Genomic DNA, 25864 nt, shown 5'->3' on the forward strand with positions numbered 1-25864 from the left:
TAATTCTTACAATACTCCACACGCACAGCGCGCGATTTCTCAAAATATCTTACCTGATTAGATTTTGTGCAATATCCACCAGAGATTATTCAGTTTTAGAATATTTCTTGAACATCTATGCTGGGATGCTTACAGAGACAATAAAATTCTGACAATTTTCCAACATCACATTGCCGTCTCTCTGCTTCAGGGGGGAGTTTTTAAATATCTCTCAAAGACACGAGTGTTCGATTTCCAAGCAAACAAGAGAGTCTCTGGCGTTCTATTGATTCGTAGAACGCGCAAACGCGTGCGCTGCAAAATATTTAAATACAGCGCCAACTTTTGTCAGCTTGTACAGACTGCGTTCGGGGAGCGCACTATCAGCGCTGTTCAGCATCATTCTGTCTTTATTGCTCATTAGATGTAAAAGAAAAATAGAATTACGCAATAGCGCTGATAGTGTGCTCCCCGAACGCAGCCACACACATTGCCGTGATTAGGATTCTGGGTTACTACGGTCACAACAAGACACAAGGTAAGGTCCTAATAACCACTAGACGACCGAAGGTAGTTTCGCTTTTTTTTTTTTTCTTACGGGTCTTTAACGTACCTTCAGCCACCTGCACGGTTTTTGTTGGCTATATGACAAACACATTATCTTCTCTAATATTCTCGTTGTATTCTATACTCTCCGTTTTTCTTTTTTCCTCTATGCTGAATGTGAGGAGAGAGGATATGATGTGCAGTGGGGAGACTACAACCACGTGATACACGGCCGTCTTTTCACAGTAGCGTGCCCCATCTGTTGTCAAGACTCGTGCTCAAGGTGTTATGACTAAGATCGCCTTGTGGGAGGGGAATTTTAATTCGGGAATACACCCGAATTAATTTATTTGGAGGTCCCGATTAAGTTCGCCGATCAATCAATAAACTTGGTTGAAAGGGACCGGCCCGGAAAAATCCTTAAGGTGGTGAGTGCGGATTCGAGAACTCGGGACCTCCACAAGGTTCGCAGCCCCCTGCACTCAGGCCGCGAGACCACTGGGCCGGTCTACGTAGTTTCTTATGCATATATGTATACAAACCGCGGATTGTAAAGCGTACATAACGCGTACACAACGCGTAAGTCGCTGATAATTTGGTCGTGTGCAGTGCGTTGACGGATTAACGTGCGAAGGTTCTAGGTTAAGTTATATTATACCGTATCTGTGTTTTGATCAATAAAGAAAACCAAAAAGAAATGTCTCTCTCAGGTGGCACAATGCGGGCAACTATCGCGATCTTTTGCGTTTTCCTCGGCTGCTGCACCAACGTCGTCTTCTTAGAACTGCTTGTCAAGTGAGTAAAAGCTTCTAAATGACGACCGATGACTCGGTCAATTCGCAGTTACGTAATAAATACAGCGCTTTACAAGTATCTTACAAGAAAATTGCTATTTTTCTTTTTTTGTTTTTGTTTTTTTTTTTTTACAAAAAATGTACATAAGATGATAGTTTTTAAGAACAAAAACAATTTGTTTGTCTGTTGTCCGTGTGTACGTAAATCTAGAATAAAGTCTGAATAAAATCTGAATTTTATAAAATTCAATTGTAGAGATGATCCTGGCAGCGGAAACCTCATCACATTCGCACAGTTCCTATTTATAGCTATCGAAGGATTTCTGTTTACACACAAGTGTGGGACCGTTAAGCCAAATATAGGAATAAAGGACTATTTTGTTTTAGTTACAATGTTCTTTGTCGCCAACGTGTGCAATAATTACGCGTTCGATTTTAACATTCCTATGCCGTTGCACATGATCTTTAGAGCTGTAAGTATACAAGTGAGATTTTAAACTTTTGAAAGAAACTATGTTAGAACATGCGTTGCATTTTTCCAGGGTTCTCTCATAGCTAACATGATTATGGGTATTATTATATTGAAGAAAATGTATGCATTTAGCAAGTACCTGTCAGTATTTATGATTACTTCGGGTATAGCGATTTGCACAATTGTCAGCGGAAAGGAGATAAAGTCGCTGCGGCAAAAGAATGCGGACCAGGTGCCCACAACGCCGTTGGAGGATCTCTTCTGGTGGAGTTTAGGCATATCTCTGCTAACAATTGCGTTATTTGTGTCCGCCAGAATGGGCATCTATCAGGAAACGCTGCACAAACGATACGGCAAAAATGCGCGAGAGGCATTATATTATACGGTATAAGCTTTTTACTGTTTCTTTGTCGTGTTAAACATATCAACAAAAAAATAGGACACGAAGAAAATTTTTGATACAATTATGTGAAAACGTCTTTTCAGCATTTGTTGCCTCTGCCATTCTTTTTAACATTAGCACCCAATATTTACGATCATTGGAAGTTCGCGCTCGCATCGGAATCGTTGAAATTGCCTCTGCTCGGCTTACACATGCCATCGTTGGTCGCGTATTTGATTGGGAATATTTTAACACAGTATCCTTTTGTTATTACATTTTAGTATACTACATTATATACACACAAAGTGATAAAATGTAATCAATTGCGGAATATTGTCCTTAATCGCGGTTTTTCAGATACATGTGCATCAGTTCTGTATTCGTGTTGACCACAGAATGCAGCTCCCTCACCGTCACGCTGGTAATAACGCTGCGGAAGTTTCTGTCGCTATTGTTCTCTATAGTCTATTTCAAGAATCCATTTACCATATATCACTGGATCGGCACACTGCTAGTCTTCGTGGGTACGATTATATTCACGGAAGTGGTGCCAAAGATCACGGAAAGCTTGCGATCTGTATCCAAGACGAAGAAAACGGAATAAAAATTTAATGTAAACATTGCGACATAAATAAAACGTTTACATATATCATCACGTTTGCATATATGTTAAACGTAAACAAAATGTTTACGTTTAACAAATCATATGATATTCGAGAAAATTTTCTCTTACGCGCTTTTGTTCGTCAAAAAACAAATTGTCTTGAATGCGTTTAAGACCGAAATAGAATAAATGGTGCCGTCCGCGTTATTTTGTACAAATTTATAAAGCTTTTTTTTTGTGATATATTAATTCTACCTCACAATGTTAGATTTACGTCAATTCAAACGTGAATTTCTGTTTGCTCGCATGTAAAATTGATTGAGAAATCATTAATAAATGTATAAAAAGAGTCAATTTTAACGATGCAAGTATATTTCTGTTTTCATAATATATACTTTTTACAATAAATATATTTTCTTTTTCTTCTCTACCTAACAACAATTTAAATACAGCATCAGGTTACACAATGTTCGAGTGATCAACATACGTCGCTTAATTAGGCTCGTTGTTCGAAAAAGTTTGTTTTTCTCTGCAAACAGAAAAAAAACATTTAGCTTTAAAATTAAGAGACACGTATCTCACCGCCGGATCATAGCTTGGCACGCATGTAGAGGTCGTACGAAAACGAAATTTTTCTTCGTTTTTATTATCTATAATTTGAACTAAATTCCTATCTACGATGTACGAAAAAAAACTATGCACATAGTTGTGTGTATGTGTGAGTGTATACATTTGTGTATAAGTTAAATTGTCCGCATACGAGCCAGCGCTGTTTGAATGCTCACTAAAAACAAATGTCGAAATTACACAATTTCATAATATAAATGTACAAAAAGAGAATAAGACTAAATCTCAGGAAAAAATACATATCGCTGTTGTCGAACACAGCCGAGATATTTGAAAAAGAAAACAATAGATTTCTTCTTCTAAGCCATACTTAACACTAAAGTATTGTGATACTCGACTTTTTAGCGCAGTTTCGTATTACAATATTATTATAGATGCGTGATTATGTTGAAAGAAGAAATTAATTATCTTTTATAACAGTTATTAGTAAATTGGTCAACATACGTGTACATATTAATTTTTTGACTCGCCCTTGCAGTCGAGGTCTTTGTAAAAAAATATATAAAATATATATAGACGCAACGCTTGCCTCTCATCATCAATCTAAAACTCTAATTGCAAAAATTATTTATCCTCGAAATTAAACTTTGTCTAAAGCGTAATTCGAGTGATCCAAATTTTATTGGAACTGATATCCGTGTCAGCTCTTCCCCTCTATCTAACAAGAGAGACCAAGAATTGCAAGGGTAGGTCGCGTGAATACAATTGTAATTCGTTTATAAACCGAATGCCATTGCCGTCGTGTATATATAATAATATAAGCGCCGTGACGCGCTCGATTCCGATCGACAATCAATTTATTAAAATGGAAGTGACTCAGGTTTCTCTACGACCTTGAAGATATTGGACAGTTCGTCGACCAGAGTCTCGTATCGATAGGCCACCCGTATATCCGGCACGTTGGTTCGCGTGATATCGTTACCGGCAACTCCCTCCTTCGTGTAGTTCGGTCCCAGCCAGTACTGCTTGCTCTGTAACACAGGGGAACGGTTGCACGGAGAATGTTACGGGCGGTAAATCGCGTTGATGCGCGTTGAACAAATTTACGGAACAGAAGCTCGAGACACAAGAGATATTACAACGCATAAATCAGGAGTCATGAGGAAACGGCAAGTAAATTCCTTAATTGCACTTTATATGCGCAACACGCATATAGTAGCTGAATTACTTACCTTGTGCGGAAAACCGCTCATGAGAACGGAGTTACGTGCCAACTCACACATGTCGCACGAACTGAGCTTCCACACTTGGGCGGCAATACTGTATTCTTCCATCAATGGTTCCTATATATCATAACGTAACAGAAATATAACAATCATATATAATAACTATTACTTATGTTACGCAGTAATAAATTTTTTATTCGTTTTACCTTGGTAAAATGGAATTGAAGAGGGTCATCGGTAGACAAGCTTATACACAGTCCTCTGGCGAGATACTCCGGAAGCGGATTGCGATGATAGTTCAAGAAAAGCGAATTGTTACTGAGCGGCGACATCGCGATGCCGATCTGCGCCAAGTAGTACAGATACTGAAGTACGGGGACCTTCCTGAGCAGCAAACCGTGCGAAATATTCTCCGCCATCATGTATCCGCACACGAGATGTTGAACCGGTCCGGCTTCGCCGCAGTGAGGTCTCAGAACGAACGTGTTCAAGCCTTGCTCTCTGTAAAAAAAAGTTTATTTACACGTCAAAAATGTGTCATGCGCGATAATTTATCAAAATTTCAAACAAAAACTTCTGAAGGACAACGTACGCTCTAAAGTGATTGAGAACCGTCATGTTTGCGTAAGTGTAGTACTGGTAATATCCGTACGGTGGATTTTCCACGTCGTCCCATTCCGCGGGTGGAGAAACGTCCTTGTCAAAGAGAGGATTTTCCGGTTTGCTTTCGTCGTCTACGGAATCAAAACCTATCACCTGTAAAGTTGCACAACAAAATTGTAAGAACATCATATGAAAAGATATTAAAGATTTTTATATAAATCAACGATAAAGTAAACGTACATATTGAAGAAATTTATGCAGCTCTGGATGAGAATTCGCATCGTTGGTCACCTCAAAAAGCGGCAGAAAAATATTATTGATGATCTCTTGAAAGTTCGTCATGAGTTTGTTGAGCTTGAAAATATCGCTGCAAGATGTAAACACGTATGTTATAAAATCATTGGCTAAGCCAAGGTCTTATATATATATATATATATATGCCGCACACGAGTTGCACTTACTATAATCTAGGAATCTGTATGAGCCAGCGTACGTTGTCCGAATAGACATCGCCATGAATCGCCCATTTGGCCAACTTGTCCCACTCTTCCGGACTCTTACCGTATATAGAAAGACGCAACTCGGCGTTCTGATATTTCGACTCTTCAAGATCGCTTGCTACTTCCTTGATTATCCTAGCAAAATATTTGCCGTTCAAATAGTTGTCGGTCTTCAGGAAGACCTCGCGCAACCGACTTTCACCGATCGGATTGTACTTTGCGTTGAACTTGTCAAATCTGTGAAACGTGTTTCTGTCCTGCGAGAAGAAAATAAACTTGCCATTTTTTTTATATTAAAATTGTTTAATGTTACATATTTATTTAAAAAAAAATAGTTTTCGAATTATATATATATATATGTAAGAATAAGTTCTCCACTCTTGCACTTACTGCGTGTACGTCCAACATGTCAACGCTCAAATCGTAGGTTGTCAGATTCATAGACTGAAAAACTTCTCGTAATGTCATGGTCTCCCCGCTTTTCGAGCAAGTCACCACTTCGTCCGCGTGGTTCTTCAATGTTTTCTTAATGAACCTGAGCAGATGCTTCTGATTCATACACGAAGCCGCATGAATGTGAGTATCGACCTGTGGGAATTATTTATCACTCAACTCATTTAAATTTGAAACAAAGTTATCTTGATTTCTTCGGGAGTTTTAAGAAATATTGTTTTTCACAGTATGTGGTCGCAGACCTTTCTAATATTGTAGAAGTCTCTATGAGGAACGGCCTTCTGGCTCGCGAGTTCTCTGAGCTCGTTCAGCAGCACGTGCAACTGATACTTGGACGAGAGGTAGCTCAGTCTCCGATAGCAGAAGGACTTGAGAGGTCCATCGGCTATCATCGCGCACAACAGGTTCATGTCCTGAACAAAAGTCGCCAGATCCGGATACGAGTACGGAATCGGTTTGCCGGCGGCCAGGTCGTCGTCGTTTGCAAACACGTTGAACACGCCGTTGATCGGCGCGATCCTGTAATTTTTCGTCGCCGGAAATTCGCACTCCCACGGATCGCCCCGGGACGCGGGCGCGTGTACCGGATGATCTAATAGCAATCGAAGATAAAACGCATTAACGCGAGACGTCGTTCGGCCGTGTCGTTAACATCGGTTGCCGCAACGCTGTTTACTTCGTATCTCTTTGACACGAAATTATATATCTCTCCCGATATGTACATGTACATATAGACTTTATATACTTAGTAGCCAGCTATAATATACGCGATTCGAAACAGCGTGCAACAGGAAAATCAAAGGTGTACAAAGGATAGTAATTATGTAGGTACTAAGGAGGACCTGTCCGTGAGACGTCTTTGATCAGCGCGTCGATGTCCGCGTCGGATCGAGCTTCCCTGATTTCGTTCGCAATATCCAGCGGCTCTTTCCCTTAGGAAATATGCAATAAAAAGCTGACTTTGTATAACATCGTCATTATAAACTTAAAATACGTGGTGCTTGAAATAAACGCTACGAAACGTGTACAAAAAGCGGTGCCTTACAAAACTCCAGCGGCTGGGAGCAGCTGCGTACACAGTCAAGAGAATACACGCACTGCGCGTATATCTCGTTTTGTTTTCTTTCGTTCGACAATAACAGAAGAGAAAAAAATTACAATTAACAAAACACGGAACGACAGCTCGATTTGCGTTATCGGCTTTGAAGCGCCTAAATATTAGTGTTAATCACGTTGGGAATATGTCTCTCGTAAAGACGACACTCACGTGGTAGCTTTCAGGATAGAGAACAAGGAGACGATTATTACATCAACGAAAGTGCGGAGGACATTGAGGATTCACAGCTTTCTTTGTGACACGACGATTTTCGTCTCGACATGTATATTATATAAAAAGCGACATGTGTATATTATATGAAAAAATACCTTCGATAGCTTTACGATCGTCGTGATGAACTTCATCGTCCGTGGTGAACGGTCTCTTATCGATGCTACGTAAAAATCGCGACGTGATGGAAGGGAAGCTCTGCTTGGAGTTGCTCATGTATTTGTCGCGTATCGCCAACGCTTGCACCAACATTTTCGAGGCTCTTTGAAGGTCTTCCAGAGGTACCTGCGCACATACACACACGTACTCTCACGTCATTTATGGAAAAAAAAAAAAAAAAAAAACAAACAAACCAAAATATTTGAGAATGCTCCACTCACGAGCGATAAGATAATTTGTTGAAGTTTAGAGTAACTTAATATTTTTGGATTTTGTTTTATTAATTTTCTACAGGTAAAAATGTGCAATAACATTATTTACATATATTTGAAAAGAAAAAAGCAAACAAGAGGCAAACGAAAAAAAGGTTGCGTTAAAAAATAATTGTTTTAATCGACCAATTATTGTATATATGCGCGTTTTGACCCAGATTCATATCTTCGTTAATGTCCGAAAAAAATCCGAATCAGAGATCGCAAAATGACGACGATACAATAAAAATGAAAAACCCGACAATAACGCAGAAATTGATCAGTGATTTAATATAAATAACGCTGATAATTTAATTATTTTCGTACTGAACATTTATTCAAGCACCGTGATTTTATTTTGTTGGCAATGAGAGAGGAGGAAATCTGAATGTGAATCGAAACACGTGTATACATATATGCGTATACATTTTGTATAATTGACGTAATAAAACGATACTTTAACGCAAAATTGTTTCGGCTCTTTTTTCTTCTGTTTATATTGAACGATGTCAGAATTATTTTCGCACATCTGCCTCAAATAAAAAATGTGCATGATGTAGAAAAAGAGAGAATAATTTCGATATATATATATATATATATTTGACATCGAAGGTAGAAAATAAATAAAGACATTCGATTTCTTTAGAATATTTTCTTTGGAATATATTTCTCTTTTTTTTAGATCAATGCACGTGCAAGGTAAAAAAAAGGCAATCGAGAATTGACGACCAAAGGTTTCTCTCTCGTGTAAGTCCCTGCAGTCCCAGGGTTTCCATTTCGCGCGAAATCTTCAGAGACACTCTCGTGTGCAAATTAACATCCGTAAAACTATATAAAGCGGAAATTGCGATGTGTCACGTCGATATTTTAATGAATATTTTCTCTTGAAACTTTTGGCAATTAAATTGAAAAAGAAATATTTATTAAATGTATTAAATTACTATTATTTTTACTAGTTATTAATTATTAGCGTTTTTATCAGCGTTTATTACCGGAGATCTATCGGAAAACTGCGCACTTGGCAATATTCTCTGAAATACTCACTCCGGAAGTATCCTCTCCGGAAATGGAGACTCGTTGGAAGTGGGGTACGAAGTCATTTTCTTCGATTTTGAAGCTGTGATCGGTGTCATCGGGTACTCCCGGATGAAGCGACGGCTCGTAATGACTGCGACGTTCCTCAAGGTCCTTCGCAGCTCTGTCCAACAAAAACAAACCTCCCGTTAACTCCCGTCGAAGAGTCAATTCTGCTTCGCAATAACAAGCTTATTGTGTAACAAATACAAACTGTATATGTATGTAAAACTCAATTTGCGCGCACAACAAAAACTGGTCCCACGATAACAAATCAATGCGCGTTAATAATAAAAACGATGTGTTTTCACACGAGAGCGTAATCAGAGAGAAAGAGTATATATTGCATTAAATGCAACGTGCGGAATAATATTCAATATTCACGCTCGCGAGTTTGTCGATTCCACTGTAAAATCTATTTCGAAATTAAATACAAAACAATATTTAATTAAATTTTTTTAATTATAATAATATTTTACACACGCTATTATCAAGTGTTTGTGTGTGTGTGAGGTTTTTTATGTTTTTGTTCAAGTTCTCTGTGTGAAACGCGAGATTTTTCTCTCGCATTGTATTGTACGCGCGTGTATACGTACATATGTCGCGCGATGCAACGGTATTTGTGCATGCGTGCGAGTATCTGAAATTGTTCCGTACGCTCTTTCGCAGATGCCGACGCGCGGAGGAGGGAACAATTTATAGCGGAATTAATTCACCACTGCACAACGTGAAGGCGAATGAAGTGTGTAGTTTTGCGATCGAGAGTGGTGTGTACATAATTGCATAAGAGAAAAAGGACGATTTAAATTTTAACGAGTCGTGATGTAGGTGCGGTGTTTTTTTTTGTTTCGACTTTTGACTCTCGAGAAAAAAGAGAATTTCAAGCGGAAAATTTATATCGCGTCTCGCGATACGCAAATCTTCTTCTGTCTCTCAAAAGCAAAGGCAAATTAAAAAAACTCTGACTCGATGATGTTGAAACGCTTACAAGATCAATATCATCCTAAAAATCGATTTTATTGGGATCTGAAATTTGGGTCTGACGCATTTTATTTTAAATTAAATTAGTAGAGAAATTAGAAAAATTCTGGCATTTTCTTTCTAGTGTCTATTAACATGTCTATTAACATGTCCTACGGTTTATTTAGCAAGAAAACAGTTTTACATAAATTTTTATTTTTACTGATTTTTAAAGAGAGTGTTAGAGAGAACAAAGATAAAATCCCCATTCAGACTTACAGTTAAATATTTGAGAACCAAAAATTACAGTTAAATATTTGAACTTTTTTCTTTCTCTCTTTTTAATCGGGATAATAATGTAAAGTAGAAACTTCCTAACAATTGAGAGACAAAAAAAACACACATCACACCAGACCGTTTTAAATAATAAAAACTCGACGCGAGTCGCCAAAAAAAAGAGATCAAAGAAAATTTTTATCCGGCGTCATTTCACCGGACGCAACGACCTTTCGCAACTTTTGCCGACGCGCAAATCAATATAATACTGTTTAATTGACGCACGTTGTGTTGACATAAAAAAATTCGCTAAAGGGTCACTAGAAAAGATCATACAAAAGGTCATGGCGCGTCTGGCGACATAACGACGGTTGACAATTTAGACACGATCTTCTTTGGGCGACCCACGCGAATGTTTGCTCACTTGTTTGCTCACTACACGCCTATTTGTAACTTTTATTAATAATGCATTACATCGCAACATGGCGTCGCGTTACGCGCTTAAAAAATTTAAAAAAAAAAAAAAAAACATTGTAACACTTTCTGGTCGCAAGCACGTCATTACATAAAACTGACAAAAAAAAAAAAAAAAAACCCGGTGCAGCGAAACCTCGCTTCTTTCTTCATCTATGTCTTCTGAAAACAATGGTATATAACCTGTCGTTTCTTATCGGAAAATTCCGAAGTATGAATGAATTACCTCAGGAGAATCCTATTATCCCTCGTCCATCGTTTTGACTCGTTCGCGCCGGCGAACATGTTACGTGATCGATGCCACGTGCTGCCGATCGATCGTGTGCTTTCTTAAGCGCGGAACAAATCGCCGTGCGAAAGTGACGCGTCTCGTTCCGTTTTCATTTTTTTTTTTTTTTTTTTTTTTTTTCACTCTTTTTCTCGATATATACGGAAGATCCTCGTGCGAAAAATCGTCCTCGGTCACCAAACGTGTTCTCGCGTTTCTCGATCGCGTCGTCTTTCCGATTAATTACGACATCTTCGTCACAATTAGCCGAAAGTGTTTTTTTTTTCTCGCGCGGAAACTAAATTACAGCGTGGCCCACGCGGGGATTTTTTCTCCGGCTTTTTTTACCGTCTCAGGCGTGGGTTTTCCGAGTTGCTACATTTTCCCCTTCGAGTATCAGCTGAACGTAATCGTCATCACCGACTCGTGTTCCTTGCAGTCTCTCCTTATTAATTCTCTACGTAAATATTTGAATTAACGTGACTGAGAAAAGCTACGAGCACATTTTAATTACGTTGTTAAAATAATTACAGGGAGAAGAAAAACAGATCAAATTAATTCACGCACAGAGAAGCGTGCAAATTAAAAGGACCGCGCTTAGGTATTTCAAATGTAATTTCCATTAATTCATGCGTATCGTTTACATAATTGCCAAATCGACGCTACATTACGTTTTCCGTTTGTATCTCGACATTTCGTCGTTTTGCATCTGGCGTGACGACCTGGTTGACAAACATCGTTACAAAATGTGGCGAAAGAGCGACAAAATTCTACGTTGCGTGTATATGTGTGTGTTTGTGGCATAGCGTCTCTCTATGCGGCGTTGCGGCATATAACGCGAGCGCTTATCACGTCGCTTCGTGTAGCCGCGTATCTGTGTGTACGATATGTAATTTACATCTCATTTAAATTCACGAAAGCGCCGTTCTCGAAATATAAATAACGAAGTCCCGACGATTGATTCCCGACGCGAATTGTCTCGTCAAATATTCGTCCCGATTAATTGGTGGAACAATTAATTACATAGTTTTGTCTGTTTTTTTCCTTCTAATAAATTGCATTCGATACAAACGTCGAATTTCAGAGATTCCAGAATTTATACAAGCAATGGCGAAGCAAACTGTGTCGAGTTCGTGACTCTCTCTCGGTTACCGGGTCATTTTCGATATAATGTGAACACCGACACCGAGTCTCTCCTCTGTGTGTTGAGAAATGATGATACCTAACGTCCTACACCGCGCGTGCAACACTGTGACGTGCCGGAAATTGCGCGCGCCATCGAGAATAACACATCCAACATCAACGACGGTCGCATCAGCACTGAAGCAACGGATGGCCGAGGAGGGTGAAGCAACCCCCCGGTCTCGCTCGGCGTGTCTCCACCTCCTCTCCACCTGGTCGTTTTGCGCGACCAGCACTCCGCGATTGCATGTAAAGACGGCCGCCGATACATGGTTTCCGCTTACGTGACACGGCTTTCTTACGCTCCATTTCAATCGTTTTATACATACAGAGTACTTATTAAAATGTGTGTGATTGCGATGCAAAAGAAAAAAAAAATCATGTATACGGCGCACGAAACGAATACAAAATGCGTGGAAAGTGTGCGTCGAGAGATTCTCTTCGAATCATCTTTTCGAACGATCTTTCCGTGAAAATGTAAATTCAATGCGTTGTCTCGAGATTTGAATTAAAAAATTTTGTGACAACCTAACTGTGTTACTTATGTGACGTTAATTCGTTGTTAGAATTTTTTTTAACTTATTGTCGCTATAATACGTTTCTCAGAACATTGCCAGAGCGATACGTCGGACAAAATATTTATTTCCGTGCTTTTACGAAAGATACCAAGTGACGTACGTATGTACTGTGATATCTCTGTGATACATATTTTGCAACAACGTCGAAGCACCGAGAGAGAGGTCACGAACAAACATGAACTTCTTCGAATAAGCATATTTGTATATTGTGTTTCACTAGCGTAGACCAGGTACACGATCGATTTTTGAGGTGGAGGTCACTACACAGGGTGTTCCACACGATCTCGCGTTTGAATTCGCCGACCTTAAAAACTCGCGTTTTCCGTTGAAATTTTCTGGTTGAAAATATTCGACGGGGCATGTTACGCTCGGAAGAGATTGCAAATTCGTTTCTCTTTTTTCGATTCTAGCTTTTACACACGAAAGGATTTGAAAATAATTGGTGACGATTATGACACTTATGTATATTTCGATTTAAATTATCGCCGTTATGTATCAAACATCTCGCGAGGCCAGACAAGCACACGATCCGCGTTGAATTATTGATCGCAGCTTTATTGGCTGTAGCAACGAGAGAGAATTCCGTTCACGAAGACGACGACAACGACAACGACGACTTTTATATTGGCGATCAACGGCCATCCCAAGGTGATCCGCGTCTTCTCTTAAGGATTTTCATGTTACACTGAAGATAAGCGAAGATTGTGTTACCCGGTGACGCGCGAACGACCGCCTTTGCATATTTTTCTCGCGTTCAGTACGCGCTTTGTGTATAAAAAAAATATATATAAAAAATGGATTTAATTGCGATGCGCAAAACGCGTGTTTTATAAATAAACTCGTCTCATCGATCAATATGCCGAGATGAGTTTTATTTTCGGTTTAGAATTATCGGTAGATAGAATCTCAGTTTTGCAAGAAATTAAATAAATAAAGTGACAGAGATAAAATTATACACATATATTATATATATATATATATGTTTATAATTTGCACAAATAAAGAAAACCATTTTCTTTATTTATACAAATTTGAGAGCCATCGTAACTCTCTTGTAATTTTTTAATTAGAATTTTTATTTTTTTATTTATGTGACAAAAAAAATATTTACATTGTATTAGGCATTTAATTTTTATTTTTCGAGCTGGCAATCTAATCGCGCGCACAAACTTACTTGACGGTCAGTTGTCGTTGGATCAAAAGTTTCTTCTCGATCTGCTCGATCGGGAATTGCGGTACTTCATAGGGTGCGGAAATCTCGTTCGGCAGCTCGGACGCGAGCCTCAGGGTGGCACCACTTCCCGTGCCAGGTCCGCCACTTTCCGCAATTCCGAAAATCGGGCTTTCGCTACCTGTGTTTTGAAAGACAAAATCATAAATTTATTACTTTATTTCGATATGTTAACATCTTATATTATTGTCTTTTTTTTTCTAATAACAATAATTTATTGCATTAATTTTTTCACACTTCGTCACGCACACAAATACATATATGAATGACTCGTAGCAAAGAAATTGTAAAAATTTAAGTGTGATGACACACGCGGATAAAAATTGTTAGACTCCGAAATATCGTTTCTTATCATAGCGTGGAATTTTACACAAGCATGTCGAAAGTATTTGTCACGTCACACGAGATTTGTGAGTTTTTTTCCACAAAAGCAACAGACGAAATTGAACTCTGGAAACAAATTGCGAGAGAGAGATAGATAGAACGCAAATTCGTCGAAATAATCGGAGAATTTACCATTGTCCGCAGAGGAATCTGCGACTTGTCCGGTTTTCTGCAACCACTCGGTGACGGAATTGCGCTTGTACACCTCGAGAGTTTCGTTCTCATTTCCCATTTCTCGGGAATTGCGTGCGTTATTCGTTCAACACGAATCGCTTATACGCAAATAATAAAATTACACGCGTCCTTGCAAGTCAGTTTTTATATAACTTTCGATTCTCACACTTGTGTTTGCACGACGTCGCTGTTCGAAAGAAACACTTGAAACAATCGATCGTCGAAGATACACAAGATAAAAACGACAACCCACATACACACACTTAAGATAATTGACTCGGTAATAAAAATTCTCTATTTTTCACTCCCGAGTTTGCGTATTCGAAACGAAAATACATAAAAACAAACGACTGACAATGATGACCGTTCGACGACTAATTATAAATGAATAGCAAATTAATAGCGTTTTTTTTTTTTTTTTTAAATTAATTGTTACTCGCGGCTAATGCTTCTCGCGATTAGTTACTTGTTCCTTCACCGAATGTTATTTCGATCGTTCTGCTTCCGAACGGTCTCTGAACTGAGTCTCAAAACGCGCTCGATCCCGTCGATGCGTCGGTTCTCTCACGATGTGATCAATGAACCAACGAGAGGAGAGAGAGAGCTCGTCGTAACCCTCGACACTTGTCTATTGTACAAAAAGCCCGCAATGACGAGATATTAATAGAATGCAACGTGGCGCTCGACGACCGCCTGTTTTCGTCCGCGAACGAAGCGGCAAATTTTTTCGACACGTCGTATATATATTTGCGTCGTGTTGGCAAAGAGTTCGCGATCAGGGCTGATTATTCGATCCCGATCTTTGTGCGTCACGGATAATATTCAGAGAATATCAACCTTTATATTTCCGACTCCAACCAATCGTAATATTCCGACTGTTAAAAAAATGACGAAAAAAACACGAAACTTCGCGGACCAAGAAAAATCTCGCGAAAAAAAACGCGCGGATAGGTGAAAAGTTGTATTTCCGAGGAAGCAAATTGGAACTGCGTCATGGGTGATCAGTTTTTCACGCAGTGTACAACGCAGTTAGCTCGACGCGTGTGTAATTTGCATGAGATTGACACGGATTCGTTGAAACGTAAACATTGCGAACAAGACAAACAAGTTGATTATTATTCCTTCGTCGCGAAGCGTGTGTGTGCATGCGTGTGCGCAACAAAACAATAATACGAAATAAACAAAACCCGATCTTGGAAACACACAAGTGTGTGTAATCCCTGAGAGAGAAAAACTCCGTCCTCGATTTTAATCCAATTAATTTTTTTTGTTTGTTTGTTTTGTTTTTAATCTGCGGAATGTGAGAAACACGACGGGAATGGAACCGATGTCTATTTTTTCGTTTGCTTTTTGAACTGAGACTCGCGAATTATCGTATAAGAGTTAACTTGGAGTTTCTTTGCGATAGAGTGGCACGGTATATTTTCCGCGTATCCCGGAAAAAAAAAAAAATAAAAGAACACAAAAGAAGAATCTCACGAAAAAATAAAAAACCCTCGTTGGCAGAAATTCGTATTGTCAACAGAGACGTTTCCGCCTCGTTTCTTTCGGCCGCGAGCAACTCGGGTGAACTCTCTCGGGCGGACGAGCGCAAGGCTCCATTTATAAATAGATGACCCGAGGAAGCGTCGTCGTGTTCCCAGATCGCTCCGCCGCGCATTTCCCGCAAGGTCGATACGCAGAAAGCGCCGGAAAAGAACGGCGCTTTTCAATGCCGGCGCGAGCGATTCGCGCGTCGAGTCATTGTTCCTTCCGAGCCGATTTCGCGCGAAGACGGGACATTTTCTCGCGATACGGAATTTTTTAATAATATCCGCGAGATAAAATTCACGAAACTGTTCGCGCGAGAAGGATATGTATTTGAAACATCCAGTGAGAATCCTCGTATCTTTCCTCTCGTGCTGGGATCAGCGCCGCGTTATCGAAGTCAATTCTCGGTAGGAAGACGAGAAGAGAGAAAAAGAGATAGATTTACATCGAAGAAAAAAAAGAGGTCAACTTGAGTCTCGCAATGTTGCAAGAGTATTTATCTTGAGGCGCGTGTTGTTACGAGCCGCTCAGCACATATAGATTCATATAATACACGCGTTATTCACGTTGTCGATAAAGCGCCGTTCTCACACGACGAACCAGTGATTGCAGCGTAACTTTTATGGAAAAAAAAAAAATTAAAAAAACAAATACGAATTGCGCGTATTTGTTATCGCGAAGCGTCGAATTATAATGTTTCTTCCTCGACGGCGCTAACAACGTAGTTTACTTTATCGCAAAGTTACTCACAAAGCAAAAAGCCTCAAGTAGCCCCTGAAATCGATTGTAACAAACTCGCGGAAGTAACTCGTTTAATTGAGCTTAAAATCTATCAGACAAATCGAAAACGATCGATGCGACTCGGATTGTTTTTTTTAATTAAATAATACACGAACTCTTGTGCGCTAGACCAGGTGTTTCCTCGAATCGTTTTGTTCTTATCGGCGTTCTTATCGGCGAGAAAATTCGAACACTGCTCCGCGTGAGAGATATTGTGTGATACGAAGTTCAGGCTCTCTCTCTCTCTCTCTCTCTCTCTCGGGGAGAGAAACGTATGTAAGTACCGCGTGTGGTCTAGTCGACAGCGCGTCTCGGAGGGCACTGACCAATATCACCGACTGGTCGTGAGAGAGAACTGTTGAATGCACACTGACTAACTTGCAAGACGCAATGGAAAGGACACGAGGGGTAATGCAGAATGCGTTGGCATGGTCGCACGTCACGGATTCCGCGTGCACACGTGACAGAGTTTACGCGCGCGGAAAAAATCCGCGCGCGCGTATGAGAAAACTTCTGGCACGTTAAAAACCATCTCGAAGTGGAGAGAATCTTTCGGAAGCCAAAATAATGATCGAATGACTAGCGCGCTCCGTTCCTGAAACGGAAACATTTGACATATTTTATTGCGTATAATACACACACGCGCACACGAAGATAATCTATAATTATTCCAAGTGGATTTGTTGAGCCTCGGAAACACGAAAATTAATACCGAAAATCACGCCGCGATAAAAGAGAACGTTTTAATTATCAGTTAATTTCACTTAAGTCTTAATGCGGAGCTTTTTATTATCGCGCGAGATTTAATATCCCGGCGTGTGTACGTAACGTATCGAAGAGATAAAAAATGTTCAAAGATCTCTGATTGCGTCACAGCGTGGGAAGATATCAACGAGATTTTTGGACTCGTCACGTTTTTCGCAAAATCATCAGCGCGTTTTATTCATAACTCGCGTGCGACAAACTTGGCACAAACAACGAGACGCGTGTGTGCGTTTCGAGAAAACATTCGCGACGTACGTGTACGTGTCGCCGAGAGAGAGAGAGAGAGAGAGATTAATAATAATAGAATGCGTCCGCGTTCTACGCGTGAATGTACCATTCTCGCGCGCACGCATTGTTAATTCGGTCCACTTCGGCTTTTTGAATCGCACAAACATTCATTTTCTGCCAATAAAAACGTGAAACACAAAACCGACGCCTCTTAAATATCATAACAGAGAAATTTTTAATTATTTACACCGCATAGAGAAATACGTCGGACATTGTTATTGCATTCGATTGCGTATCTATTCTTGGGTGACCCACATACCGACGTAGTGCGACACATAAGCTGCCACTTGCGTACGCAGCTGCGTAGGTGTCAGCGGCAGATTTGAGCGAGCGAGCGAAACGAACGACGCGAAAAATATATATGCGTTTAGTTTTAAAAAGAGATATAATATATATGAGCACACAGTGCGTCAGTCTCCGAATGAGATATATAAAAGCCATGTGTTGCCGCCGGTTAAAAAAAACTAAAACAGAGAGAAATATACGGAAAATTGAAAAAGTTCAGGGAGTAATTCAAGAAAATTGCGATAAAACGTCCAGTCGCGCGATTATTTGCCGCAACAAGTAGAAAAGACAAAGATTGACGGTCGTGCTGATAACACAAATAAAAGAGAAGAGACTAATATCGATATTGCAATATACTACAATCTTACTAGTGAGTCACGTGTTGTTTTATGAACGCGATACGCTCGTAAAAGATAATAAATTCTCATTTCACATTCGAATAGACACGCCGCTTCGCAAAAAAACACAAGTCGCAATATGTGTGCGTTAAAAAAAAAAAAAAAAAAAAAAAAACAAATTGTAAACACGAACGTAATTTTCTCGGTGAAACGTCAATATTTTCCGCGCGAATGATATGACTTGAAACCTGTGAACGAGCATTTTGTTTTTCTTTTTCTCTTCCGTCGGCAGACGAATTTGCAAACTCTGATTTAGCAACTACGGTGATTTAATTGCAAAGTCGGATTTTCGTTCGCTCACGCCGCGAGCGATTTCGCGCGTGTGCGCCAATCGCGCGCTAATTGATGTTCGTGCTTACGAACACGAACTGCGCGAAGAATTTTCTTCAATCCAATGTGTCATCCGGCGTCATGCGAGCTGCAGTTGCGAATTGCAAAATTAATACATTTCTCGAAACGCGCGCTTTTTGATTCGCGGTTAGTTTCCAAAAAAAAATGAAGAAAAAGAACGTTAATTGGAGGAAAAGAGACGCGGATCTCTCTTTCCATGCTCTTAAATTTCCAATTTAAATAATGCTTTATGCAAATTCAAACAAAAGCTATCTGAAACCACTCTCTCATAGAAGAATATTACGGAGACCTTCGGATGAGAGAAAGTCTGTTAGAAAAGAAAAATGCGATGCGGAGTACACGCTTGTGTGCTAGCAGAATTCTCGATACAATCTCTTCTCCATCGCATATATTTCAAATAAAAATACCTCCATTTTTATATAGCTAAACGAGAGATTATAAAATATATATTTATCTTTTAAAAATAGACGTTGAAACTCTTGTTACTCCGACAGACCTTCGCTTTTGTAAGCAGCGCGATAATGGCGATAATCGCGGTTCATTTTATCAAGAAAAACGCGACGACTTATATACGCTTCCTTAACTTCGAAACAAGTGTTTACTCCGCACACTAATTACAGAGTCAGACATTAAACGATTCATTGAAACTCATTGTGAACCGTATCCCGCGACGTCAAGGCTAAATGCAACGAAGCGATGAAAAGTTTGACGCGCATCCGCAGTGACGCGTCGAAAACTTCGCGCGAACACGTTAGCATTAAATAAACAATACTTTTATACAGAGCTTTTGATTTCGATTTATTTATTATTAAAATATATCTTATATTGAATATTATTGCGAAATAGTTTAGAATAGATTTTGACGCAAAATCAACAACGCGACGCGAGTGTGTTTTTCAATGAAACAAAATAAACAACGAGAACGCCGAGTCTAACAGTCGATAAATAGTCACCGGTGTTTTACATCGACGATGAGTCTAGACGACACTTGCTACACATGGCGCAAGCGGCGAACGCGAGTAAGTATAAGCAGCGGAAATTTCCTCGAGGGACGTTCGAGAAAGAAAACGAGCGCGCGATCGAATCCTATATGGGTTTATATATCTATTTACAGCACGAATCGCGTGAATTTGCGTGATTCAATTTCTGGCTGCCGGCTCCGACAGCCAGCAGAAGTAGTTTTGCGCGCGCCAAGAAAATCAGCGCACGACAATTGCGGGGAGAGACGGTAGACTCGCGAAGAAAGGATCAATATCGGCCCTCTTATTAGCGCGCGGAATTATCTTTGAATATATCTGACGAAGAGTCCCCGTCAAGAAACCGTGTCCGCTAACCTTCTTCTCACCTGACGCGCGTCTTGTAGGGTTTATTTTTAGTTTATAAATACCGCGCGTCGCGGAACAAAAATAAACTGGCGTCTTGTATTTTTGATGTACTCACGTTGGCACCGATGTTTGAAAAGCTTTAGGAGAATCGTGGCTTGCCAGGGTTCACCGTAATGCGGATGCCATCGCTTGGAATTAAAAGACTCAATGCGAGAGAGAAATTTAAATACATAGAAATCTTATAATAATTAAAGTATAATATAAATAATAAAATAAAATTAACACGCGCCAGTTATTTAAATCTTATCTCTTTTTATCAGAAATTTGGAAACCGACGAAATTCGAAATAATCGATTTGTGATTATTTTGCACACACCTAACCGTAGAAACAAAAACTGTTGCAAGTGTGCAACACGAGATAAGTGAAACGATGTCGAGACCTCAACCTTGACTGTGAAAGACATACATGTGAAAATTATTCACACATTGTTCGCAAACATTAGCGCTTCTCGTTTTATCAAATTAAACGTACTTCGACGTGATAATCTCCGTAAAACTTTCTATAAACTACGTGTCTATTTATAGTTTTTACGTTCACGTGAAAGCAATTTATAACATGATTTAGATAAGTGCGATGTGACTCACGTTGGAATATTCCAGAAAGAGGCAAGTTTACGTTTATAAGAGTAAATGCACATCGCGTGGAATCATAGCGATTTTTGATAAAAAAAAAAACGCAATTACAAGAAATGCAGCGAGTGTTAGCTGTGTTATTGACAGAAGACAATCACGTGAAAATTAATTTCACCGTTGTTATTTACATGTACAATTATTTTCGCCATTGTTATTTACACCGAGAGATTCATTGAAGTTATTTCTCCGACGGGACTTTATTTGTTTACTGACTCATAGGTTTCACTTTTTGCAAAATTTGAAAACAAATTAAAAAGCTAATTAAAACGCAAAAACTAATTAAAAAGCAAGTCCACGATTGATAGTGACGACCTCAAGTCCGGTCGGAGAATTGTTTGCACAGTTTTGTAAAAATACTTCTCGAACAACGCAAAAAAAATGTTGCTATCTTGGACAGTTTCGCGGTTACGTGACGGCGTGAATGCGTTTTCGCCAATTAGACGATACGATCGATTTCAAACGGGAGGGGGGTTAAATACATCAGACGATATAATATCGCAAGCTCGCTTTCTCGTTTGAACTCGCTTCATTACCTTTGTACACAAACTCATCCGGATCGATCAGAGAATTCGGCAACCGCAAGGAATTGAAGTACGCCCCGCTCTCGCGTCTCGACGTTGTCACGCCTCTGATCGACATTATTTAGGTTGTGACAGAAAGTTTAATCGCCAAACGAACTCTCTCGTGTCGTCTCCTTCTGATATAATAAAAGTTTTTTTTTTTCAAAAAGTTCTCTCAGTTTTACGTCAGAAATAAACGAAAATTTGCAAGAGTTTTTGCATTCGTTTAACGTTTGCAAATTTATTTCTTTCGTTATTTGTACTTTTTTGCGATTCGGAGAAACTCTTCGACTTTCGTAAAATTTCGTTACGATAATGAACGCTCGATGATTCGATCCACCCAGGGCGACTTTTAAATAGCACATGACGCACTTTTAGCTCCACGTCACGCACGCGTCGCACTAAATACTAGCGCTAATCAAATCCTGTTAAACTTGATGCCAACATTACGAAGGCCGCGAAGACGAGACTCTCGGAACGCGACGAGAAAAACACTGGACAAAATTCAGAAACGCAAAATCGTTTGATTGTAAATTGAATTATTTTCTGGATTAATTAACGTGTTCACGGACGCACGCAAACAAGTTTGTCAAATTCCGTTTGCGAGAAACGTATAAATAAATATTTACTTGATAAATCGGATTTGTCTAAAATTTGTTTTTTTTTCGTGAGAGACGGAAGTTGAATAAATTTAATTTTCTATTCGGAGTGTTGCGAAACAAAAGTACTTGTTGTTCTGTCATCAGAAAAGTTATTGCGACTCACCCCCGGGTTTGTGATCAATCAGATCGACTTACAACTGCGTACGGGAACTTCGTGAAACAAAAAAAAAACAGCAGTCAGAATCGCCGATCCAATCGATTGCGCACGTAAAAAAACTGTGTGTTTTTACACGAATTTTTCGCTTATCAAATCCCGGTTGTATCACGAAGAAAGAAATTTCTTTCTCACACCTCTGTCGTCAATCTCGTCTAATTCGCGATCGATGCGAGGAACGAATCGCGAAAACAAAACCGTGATGATGACAGTTCGCGCGCGAACCGCAGTTTTACCGCCGCGAAACTAAAATGTCACGCATTGTCTTCGCTTATATTCACATGCCGAAAGTCTCGCGTCGCACTGACGAGACGAAACGAGCAAGTTTCGACGGCACCATTGTGACGGCAGCCAAAATGCTAGGTCGTCTGCTAGAAGACGAGACTATCAGGCCGCGTGCCAATTTTCGAAATTTCCTCACCTTCGTTCGGCGTCGGCTGACAAAAAAAAAAGTGCTAATTGTTGAAACTGTATAATCAAATACTCGAAATAGATTCGGATTGCGACATCGAAAGTAAAAATACAACACGAGGTTTCGACACGTGAACAGTTGGACAATCCGTGTTTTTTAAAATATATGTTTCAAACATTTATCTACTCACATTTATTTACTCACATAAATTTATTATTTTATATACACGTTGCAAAGATCAACAAAGAAAATCTAAAATCTAAAACGTGAGAGAGAAATTCGAGAACGCATATATAATTTTCTTCAAGCCCCGCTCCGTGTAATTCGTATCGATCCTTCTCCTCTCGCGAACTTTAATTAACTTCGCCTTCCGTGCGGTCAGATAAAACGTTGCAACTACTAAGCGCGAATCGTGACTGCTACAACAACATCGTCCGTATGAACGTTTCGCACTTTTGTTTCGCGAGTGCAATTATGACAAAGCGAGGGTAATTAAAAGTCACGTTACGTTCGAAACAAAATTACAATTAGAAAAAAAAAACACGTTGCTCAATTCTTTGAAAAAAAAAAACGACTCGCGCGTCGATTTTCTGAGTTTTTTAAAAATGTCGAACGAATAACACGACGAAAATAAACATTGTTTGAAGATCAATTTTTTAATCTCGGTACTCGGAGAAATTGAAGAGAATGAACTTTTTCTCTCTTGGCTTTCTTATTTCCGAGAAACGTCCGTCAAGGAAGACATTTTCTGATAGCTTTGCGATATTAAAATACAAACGTTGTTATATCATGTGTCCGCGTGGTTGTGACAGCGAAATTGCAGCGACTCGCTGTGTTACTGCACCGCCGCAGCTGATTGATTAGAATGCCGCAGAGAACCAGCGCGCGCTCTAGTTACCGTGAAGTACTCCACAACGAGCAATCAATAGCGAAATACTCACGATCACGATGGTGATCCACGTTGTGACTCGGAGTGGTCGAGCTGTCGGCATCGCCCTCACCGTCCAGCTCGTAGTAGATTCTGTCCGCGCCGCCGTTCACCTCCTTCACCCCGTTGATGGGAACCACATCCTCCATAATTCTGCAAGTTTGCGTATGCAGTCAGTCTTGGAGCGTGCGACGTGTTTATTTACAAACTGCGACGACCGGTTGTGTCAACCGTCTTATCAGTCGCCGATGTTGCGATAAGGATCCAACAATTTCACGCGTTTCTAAATTTTAAGTAAAAGAGTCAATAAGAAAAAATCAGAATTAACATTTAATTAATTACAAATAAATTAATAAACTTCAAAGATTGTATAATTTTGAAATTCATTATTTGTCGAGATTGCATACTTGAAATATTTGTGGAATAATTGTTGAGTTAAATTTATTTGATATACAATATATATATTGTATATCAAAAATATATACATATATGTATATATATAAAATATTCCGAAATTTAAATACCACTCCGAAAAGTAACTTAAATCCTAAATGACAAAAATATGCGCGCGTCTTCCCCGTTCTCTCTCCCGAGAACTTTCACGATCGCGTGTAATACGTCATCAATTTGTGCGAAAGAATAACCGAGATTAAAAAAAAAAAAACACGTGGTTCGCGCTAGCCGATGAGTCGACGCTAATGATTCACCGCATTGTTCGAGCTGTGTGTGTGTGTGTGTACGTACACACATACATAGACGGGTATAATTCGATCTCATTTTTAAGACAGTCTCAAAAGTTCATCTCAAGATGGGCCTTTTTATAATGGCTACGGAGTATCATCTCTCAAAATGAACTTACGACGATATCTCTCAAATACAAGATTCGAACATATGACTACGTACCTGAAGATGTCAATGCTCTCTTTCGTTATTCGCCTTGTCAATTTGCGAACACACACCGCGCGTGGTCGTGGTAACTTTAACAATCGCGGGGTCACACGCCGGGGCTGGACTTTCGTCTCTCGCCCGTTTCTCTGCGCGAAGGAAGATCCAGAGAGAGAGAGGACAATCGCGCGCAACCGGCTCTCTTTACCTGTATATCGCGCACCGCCGCCGAGGTGAACGACTACAATGGACGGGACTACGAGAGACGACGGGCGAATCGCGTATCGGCGCGGCGCGCGAGTCCGACCAATCGCGACGCGGCAGCATGGACGTTGGTTACGTTCAACGCGTTGCTTTCCGTCGTCGAGAATTCGCCGCGACCACACCGAACCTTCGACAGCAGAATGTCATTCGACTGATTACGGAGAGAACGATCGCGCACCAAGAAAATACGGCACTCTCGACGAGTACACCCTCGTGTGCGCGCACACATACGCGGATTCTACAACGCGGATTCTTTGGCGATGCGATCGCAAACTAGATATTGTGTTATCTCGATTTAATCGAGAGACAATCCGGAGTTGAGATCCGTTGCGCGATCGTCACTAATCGTCGAGAGCACACAGTTCTCCAGTTCGCGCACGTAAACACATGCACACTCGCACGCGTGCGTTGTAAACGATGAGTGACGTGTGTATTATGGTCGCCCCGCGCGTAAGTCACGGTGCTCGATATATATAACGAAAACTTTGATGTACGACGTACGTACTCCGTGACTTACTTCATTTGCTTCAGATAATCGCGACATTATCTCTTCCGATTGTAATCTCCTGATTAGAATCTCTCGCGATAATAAAATATTGTTCTCTCGTTTGTCTCTGTGTGAAATTTGTAATTACGAGAACGTATGTGTGCGTGTGTGCGTGTGTATGTACTCGTTCAATATTGACCTTTAATTAACGCGTCAGTTAATTACTCTACTACGGAGAAAACAATTCCAGCTTGCAGCGAACACCCGGTGCGAAGTTCCGATTGCTATGTTTTACGATCAATTTTGCTCAAATTAATTGTAGCGCTAAAAAATTGAGTAAATCGAATCGCGACGATTAGTTCCACACCGCGTTTTATAACTCTCCGACGAAGAGAAAAAAAGAGAGAGAGAGAGAGACAGAAAGAAAGAGAGAGATATATGCGATCTTCTCTGTAAAAAAATCATCTTACCTTGTCGTGAAATCCGCGACGGAGCAGTGTCGAAGAAGAATCTCTCGGGGACGACTTTTCTCCGTGCCGGAGAACGTTGTTCCTACGGCACTGCGGCACCAAGCGGCGATTGGCCGGCGAGGCGCGATGCCGCGACGCCCGGTTGGCGCGCAGACTCTCCTTC

The 25864-nt window shown here is 40.0% G+C and overlaps 2 protein-coding genes across 24 annotated transcripts; one reads left to right on the top strand and one right to left on the bottom strand.

Moving 5' to 3' along the window:
• Nucleotides 1-351: 351 nt before the first annotated feature.
• Nucleotides 352-3137, top strand: LOC109854847 (UDP-xylose and UDP-N-acetylglucosamine transporter-like). Of its 8 annotated transcripts, none has more exons than XM_020428391.1 (7): nt 352-517; nt 708-808; nt 1236-1320; nt 1576-1792; nt 1862-2176; nt 2278-2429; nt 2531-3137. In XM_020428391.1, exons 3-7 carry the CDS (start codon nt 1244-1246, stop codon nt 2775-2777), a joined length of 1008 nt encoding a protein of 335 aa, XP_020283980.1. In that variant the 5' UTR covers nt 352-517; nt 708-808; nt 1236-1243; the 3' UTR covers nt 2778-3137. The 8 variants fall into 8 exon arrangements, with proteins under 8 accessions (XP_020283980.1, XP_020283981.1, XP_020283983.1 ...); XM_020428392.1 differs by having other exon boundaries at nt 711-808; XM_020428394.1 differs by lacking the exon at nt 708-808.
• On the bottom strand, nt 3128-25774 carry LOC109854843 (AMP deaminase 2). 16 transcript variants are annotated; one of them, XM_020428367.1, is made up of 13 exons: nt 25702-25774; nt 23609-23748; nt 13850-14027; nt 8908-9061; nt 7552-7738; nt 6369-6718; nt 6064-6261; nt 5635-5930; nt 5414-5540; nt 5163-5326; nt 4777-5071; nt 4577-4687; nt 3128-4375 (listed from the first exon to the last, which is right to left on the bottom strand). In XM_020428367.1, exons 2-13 carry the CDS (start codon nt 23742-23744, stop codon nt 4205-4207), a joined length of 2367 nt encoding a protein of 788 aa, XP_020283956.1. In that variant the 5' UTR covers nt 23745-23748; nt 25702-25774; the 3' UTR covers nt 3128-4204. The 16 variants fall into 16 exon arrangements, with proteins under 16 accessions (XP_020283956.1, XP_020283954.1, XP_020283955.1 ...); XM_020428365.1 differs by having other exon boundaries at nt 23609-23878; nt 25702-25772; XM_020428366.1 differs by lacking the exon at nt 25702-25774 and adding an exon at nt 24499-24757.
• Between the last annotated feature and the right edge of the window lie 90 nt (nt 25775-25864).

Source organism: Pseudomyrmex gracilis, unplaced genomic scaffold (genome assembly GCF_002006095.1).
Source record: "Pseudomyrmex gracilis isolate BER0280 unplaced genomic scaffold, ASM200609v1 scaffold_74, whole genome shotgun sequence".
Lineage (NCBI taxonomy): Eukaryota > Metazoa > Arthropoda > Insecta > Hymenoptera > Formicidae > Pseudomyrmex > Pseudomyrmex gracilis.

Bases quoted from the DNA above. Each gene is read 5' to 3' on its own strand.
- LOC109854847 (XM_020428387.1), top strand. From the start codon at position 1,223: ATGTCTCTCTCAGGTGGCACAATGCGGGCAACTATCGCGATCTTTTGC. The intron at 1,793-1,861 runs GTAAGTATACAA...GCATTTTTCCAG, and splicing joins TGCACATGATCTTTAGAGCT to GGTTCTCTCATAGCTAACAT. The intron at 2,430-2,530 runs GTATCCTTTTGT...GCGGTTTTTCAG, and splicing joins ATTGGGAATATTTTAACACA to ATACATGTGCATCAGTTCTG.
- LOC109854843 (XM_020428380.1), bottom strand. From the start codon at position 14,522: ATGGGAAATGAGAACGAAACTCTCGAGGTGTACAAGCGCAATTCCGTC. The intron at 9,062-13,849 runs GTAAGTTTGTGC...TTTGTTGGACAG, and splicing joins CAACGACAACTGACCGTCAA to AGCTGCGAAGGACCTTGAGG. The intron at 4,688-4,776 runs GTAAAACGAATA...TATGATATATAG, and splicing joins TTCAATTCCATTTTACCAAG to GAACCATTGATGGAAGAATA.